The following is a 4,520-nucleotide window of genomic DNA, read 5'->3' as shown; positions in this document are numbered from 1 at the left end:
TGAAGTTTTTGAAGAATAGTAGTGACTTTTGTAAATGTTCAAGCTATCGGTTTAAGGGAACGTGCAAATTAGTAATTACAATATAGTAATTGCTTTGACAGAGCAAGGTGGGAACAACTGGGGGAATGAAGGAAGGATTCCCAGGAATACCGACCTTCAAGTGGGTCTTAAAGGATGTGTAGGAGTTTCCACGTAGAAGGGAAAGAAAAGACGAAGTGGAGGCCCCTAAATTCTGCCAAAAAAGACTGGGAAGTGAATACACCTCTTGAGAAAGGATTGCAGGAGCCATACCTCTCACACAGCCACAGGGAGCAAGCCCATCACCTTAACCGAGTCGTTAAGCCCATCAGGACCGGTGATCCCCTCCCACGGGAGAAGGGATGGCCCTGGAGGCCACGCCCACCGGAAGAACTGGGGGGCATCGCGGCCCGCGGGGCTGATCCCTACGCCCAGGCTTCCTTGTGAGTGAAATAAGTCCCAGCCTCCACGCAGCCTCATCTTCCAGATTTTCCGGCGGCGCCAAAAAGCGACCCGGAAGGTTGGCGCGGTGCACAAGCGCGGTTGCCCACTGGACTTCGGCGGTGTGAAGTTTCACACCCGGATGGAGGTTGTGCGAGGCCTCCCCAGCCGAGGAGGGCGACTCTGAGGTAGAAGTAGAGCGCCAGGCCGGGTGCGGAGTCCACACAGAGCCAGAGGGCTCTGGGAACCAGAGCATTACCTTCCGAGCCTGTGGCCTTGGCTGCCTCCCACCCTCTGGGGCCCTGCTCCCTGGTCCCTGTCTGGTCGGACCCCGCAGCTACAACTTTCGCTTGGGTCTTCATCCCTGGAGTCACCCCTGTGTTCTCCCCGCTGCCCGCGCTCCGAGGTTTGAGAGGGGAGGCTAGGGAGAAGAAGGCCTCTGGCCTAGCTGCAGCAGCGTCCTCCGGCCTGGCTTTTGGGACACCTGACTTCTCAGGTGGCTCAGGCTTTGGTCTGAATTGTTTCTCTCTTGGGAATTGTACATCTCCCCGATTCCAGACCCAGCCTGCACGAGGACTGGGCTGCCGTGGTCTTTCCAACGCCGCAGTGAGCTTGGACAGGCTGTCTCTTCCGGGACTAGTCGTTCTGGACAAAATCCGCTTCTTCCCGTGGTTTGGGCCTTCCCTTGCTTACACCTCTCCGTGACGCGGGGTGTGTCTGGAGGGCTGTGTCGCTGAAGGGAAAGGGCTGTAGCTGGGAAATGTGAGGAGCCGTTTCCTCTTTAAAATTTGAATTTGGATGTCCTTTCTCGTCACCTGCAGTCTCCTGCTAGTCACAGAGCCCGCTCACTGTTGTCTTGCGCTTGTCCCTTTGTAGTCATTTTACTTGACTGGCCAATGAAGGCATTGGGTTTCCTGTCACTAGGAGTCTCACTTCTCCGTGGCCTCCCCTGTGGCAGTTCTCACAAATGCATCTCCTCTGACCCAGATCATGGCTCATTTGGATGAAGCGGCCCACCGGCTGTCCAAAAGTGGCACAACCCTCTATGCGGTGCTGGAGCTTAAGAAGGGCGCCTCACCCGAAGACATCAAAAAGGCCTACAGGTTTAGACTTCAGCCTCTTTCTAAGCCCTGGGATTCCCCCCCCCCCCCTTAAACCCTTCTCTTTCTACCTTGCTTTCTGACCCATTTTTAAACCCTCGAGCCCTCACTTTGGGTCAGACGGGGCCATCATCCATTTCATTGTGGCGTGGGACAGCATTTAGACCTGGGTTGCTTGCCTCCATCCTTGGCACCACATCTCATGCATTCTTTCTTCACATCCAAAGGCCTGTCCCTGTCTTCCATCCTGCCCTCCCTCCCCAGCCATTCCCTAGCCATCCTCTCCCTCCTTTTGGGTATTGCCTGGGTAGGAACCTGGCCTTGAAGTATCATCCAGACAAGAATCCAGGGAACGCTCAAGCAACAGAAATATTCAAAGAGATCAACACAGCCCACTCCATACTGAGTGACCCCAAGAAGCGGAAAATCTACGACCGGCATGGCTCGTTGGGAATATATATATATGATCACTTTGGCGAAGAAGGCGTCACTTACTATTTTACACTGAATAGTTGTTGGTTCAAGGTATACAATTCTTCTAGTCCTTTAAGAATAAGGAAGGGGGCGCCTGGGTGGCTCAGTCGGTTAAGCGTCCGACTTCAGCTCAGGTCACGATCTTACAGTCTGTGAGTTCGAGCCCCGCATCGGGCTCTGTGCTGACAGCTCAGAGCCTGGAGCGTGCTTCAGATTCTGTGTCTCCCTCTCTCTCTCTGCCCCTTCCCCACTCATGCTCTGTCTCTCTCTGTCTCAAAAATAAATAAAAACATTAAAAAAAAAAAAAAAGAATAAGGAAGGAGGGGTGACCCTCCTCTTCTTGGAGAGCTAAGCCTCCTCTCCTAGGACAAATGCTTCTGCTCTCTCTTATTTTCTGGGTGCTGGGGGGATTCAGGGAGGGGAACTGGAATGGAAATCTAGCAGAACTGCTGGGTCAAGGCCATTCTTTCCCACCTTTCAGACACTTGTCCTCCTGTGTGCTCTGCTCACCTGTTGCTGTTGCTGCTGCTGTTGCTGCTTTTGCTGTGGAACACTTAAGCCACCATCTGAGGATGTTGCTAGAAGATATCAGCAGAATGTCCAGAATCAGCCTCCCAGGTCAGGTGAGGACCATAGACAGGGCCTGAGGTAAGAACTGGATTAGGAATGAAAGAATAGTTGGGAGTGAAACCGTGAACCCCTAATATGGGAGACTCAGGTCAGTATTGAGGCAAAGTGAAGAAAGAGAAGGGGATACACCCGGTTTCTGAGGGGCTTTTGCCACCGACTGACAATTTGAATGTAATATCGGCCTCTCATGACTGTTAGGCTAAGGAACTGGGAGTCGGGGGGAGTTAAGGTAAGGAATGGGTGGGAGAGTGCCTAGAAAAGGCAATAGTTGGAGACAAGCTAGAGGATGAAGTTTACTGCCTTTACTCTAAAGGAAGATGACGTGCCAGATTATCCCCGCCCCAAGCAGTTAACTTTGTGTGGCTTGACTGAAGTTTACTGTAGTGCCACCTAGTGATGCTGATGAGTAACTGCAAAGTGATACTTCTCTCACCCTGGGACTAAAAATTGTTATTAATTGTTGATATATGTGTTTTTCAAATTCCACCATAGGAAACAAAAGAAATTTTAGAAGAGAGGACGAAGATAATGAATTTAATGGCTAAAAGATTAAGAGGAATGAGGTACTTATGAAAACTGAAATGCAGCCAGAATCAAGGGATAAGAAAAGAAACATAGACTAACTTCTGATGAGTCATTAGTAGAAAGTTTATATTTTATACTGTGGATTTCATGTGTTTATATCCTTACCCACAGAGGGCTTGCTTTAAATTCTGGATCATCATTCCTCCTTGTTAGTAAGGTGCCAACTTCTTTTACCCCCAGGTGCTGACCCAGTGAGGGTGCCTTCTGCCACCCAATCCACTGGACACACCGAAGAGAGGAGCAAGTAGCCCTGTCCTGACATTGACCCTGATTTGCCCCTCTTCTTATAAGAATCCAAACTTAGAAGCATTGATGGCATCTATCCTAGTGACGATGCCACCTCTGTCCTTGATGGTATCACTGACCCTGGCGATACAGGGTCACCCAGCCACTCTTCTTTTTAGCTCCAGTCCCAATTTTAATCTGCTTAGAGAGCAGCCTTCCCGTCCCTACCCTTATGAGGTCTCAGGCAGTGGTGACAGACTTTTCCCCAGCATTCTTTTTCCTGTGCCTTCCTTGGGATTTGAGCCAATTTCAGCCGGTAGGGTCCCTTAGCTGCTTGCAATATCTCCACCAAGATCCTGATAACTGAGCAGGGTGGATCCTTTCCCAGAGCTACTATAGCAGCTAACCTCCTTTGTTGCACCTCTGCACCAAGAACTCTAACCATCAGCCTCATTCCTATGCCAGCACACCTTTCTGGGGCTGGTTTCACGTTCTTCTGGTGCCCATGCACTTGTCGTTGTCAGCCTTATTCCATGCCACCATGAATCAACCCGGGCAAAGTATGAATGCATTTGAGATGTAGGGGTAGTTCTCCCACCTTTGGATTCTCCCTGGACTACACCACAGCACAGCATGCCTTAGCATGGGTCCTATGAGTTAGCTGAAGCTCACATATCAGTGCCTGCTTGCCTTCATCCTTTTCACCATGTCTTGTGCAGGCTGATCATCATATATTTTGTTCTTAAAACAGGGGCATGAAACATGTGATAGGGAGAAGATTATACTTTTCCAGACCCTTTTACCACTCATGCCTCTTCACACTGCCTGTTTGGTATACTCTCCACACCATTTATTTTCCTGTCCACCCAAGGTCAAAGCTAGTAACTCCTCAAACCTCTCTCCTGACTGGGAGAAGGGGTAAAGAATGTCAATAAATAAAAGAGCTTTTGTCCAATCCAAGTGCATCTGTTGGGCCTAAGAAAGACTAATTGTGCCTGGGATCGAGCAAAAGGCCCGGGGAGAAAAAGACAGAGGGCCAGTGCTCAC

At 50.2% G+C, this 4,520-nt stretch overlaps 1 protein-coding gene across 1 annotated transcript; it reads left to right on the top strand.

Annotated features, from left to right (window-relative positions):
* The first annotated feature begins 509 nt into the window (after positions 1 to 509).
* DNAJC5G (DnaJ heat shock protein family (Hsp40) member C5 gamma) lies at positions 510 to 4,428 on the top strand. Its single transcript, XM_049652389.1, has 6 exons — positions 510 to 647; positions 1,447 to 1,562; positions 1,871 to 2,084; positions 2,515 to 2,656; positions 3,156 to 3,226; positions 3,429 to 4,428. Exons 2-5 carry the CDS (start codon positions 1,450 to 1,452, stop codon positions 3,206 to 3,208), a joined length of 522 nt encoding a protein of 173 aa, XP_049508346.1. The 5' UTR covers positions 510 to 647; positions 1,447 to 1,449; the 3' UTR covers positions 3,209 to 3,226; positions 3,429 to 4,428.
* Positions 4,429 to 4,520: the final 92 nt, after the last annotated feature.

This window comes from Panthera uncia, assembly GCF_023721935.1.
Source record: "Panthera uncia isolate 11264 chromosome A3 unlocalized genomic scaffold, Puncia_PCG_1.0 HiC_scaffold_12, whole genome shotgun sequence".
NCBI classification, from domain to species: domain Eukaryota; kingdom Metazoa; phylum Chordata; class Mammalia; order Carnivora; family Felidae; genus Panthera; species Panthera uncia.
The sequence above is the reverse complement of the archived record's forward strand: the minus strand, read 5'-3'. Positions and strand labels throughout refer to the sequence as shown.

Bases quoted from the DNA above. Each gene is read 5' to 3' on its own strand.
- DNAJC5G (XM_049652389.1), top strand. From the start codon at position 1,450: ATGGCTCATTTGGATGAAGCGGCCCACCGGCTGTCCAAAAGTGGCACA. The intron at 1,563-1,870 runs GTTTAGACTTCA...TTGCCTGGGTAG, and splicing joins GACATCAAAAAGGCCTACAG to GAACCTGGCCTTGAAGTATC. The intron at 2,085-2,514 runs GTATACAATTCT...CCCACCTTTCAG, and splicing joins TGAATAGTTGTTGGTTCAAG to ACACTTGTCCTCCTGTGTGC.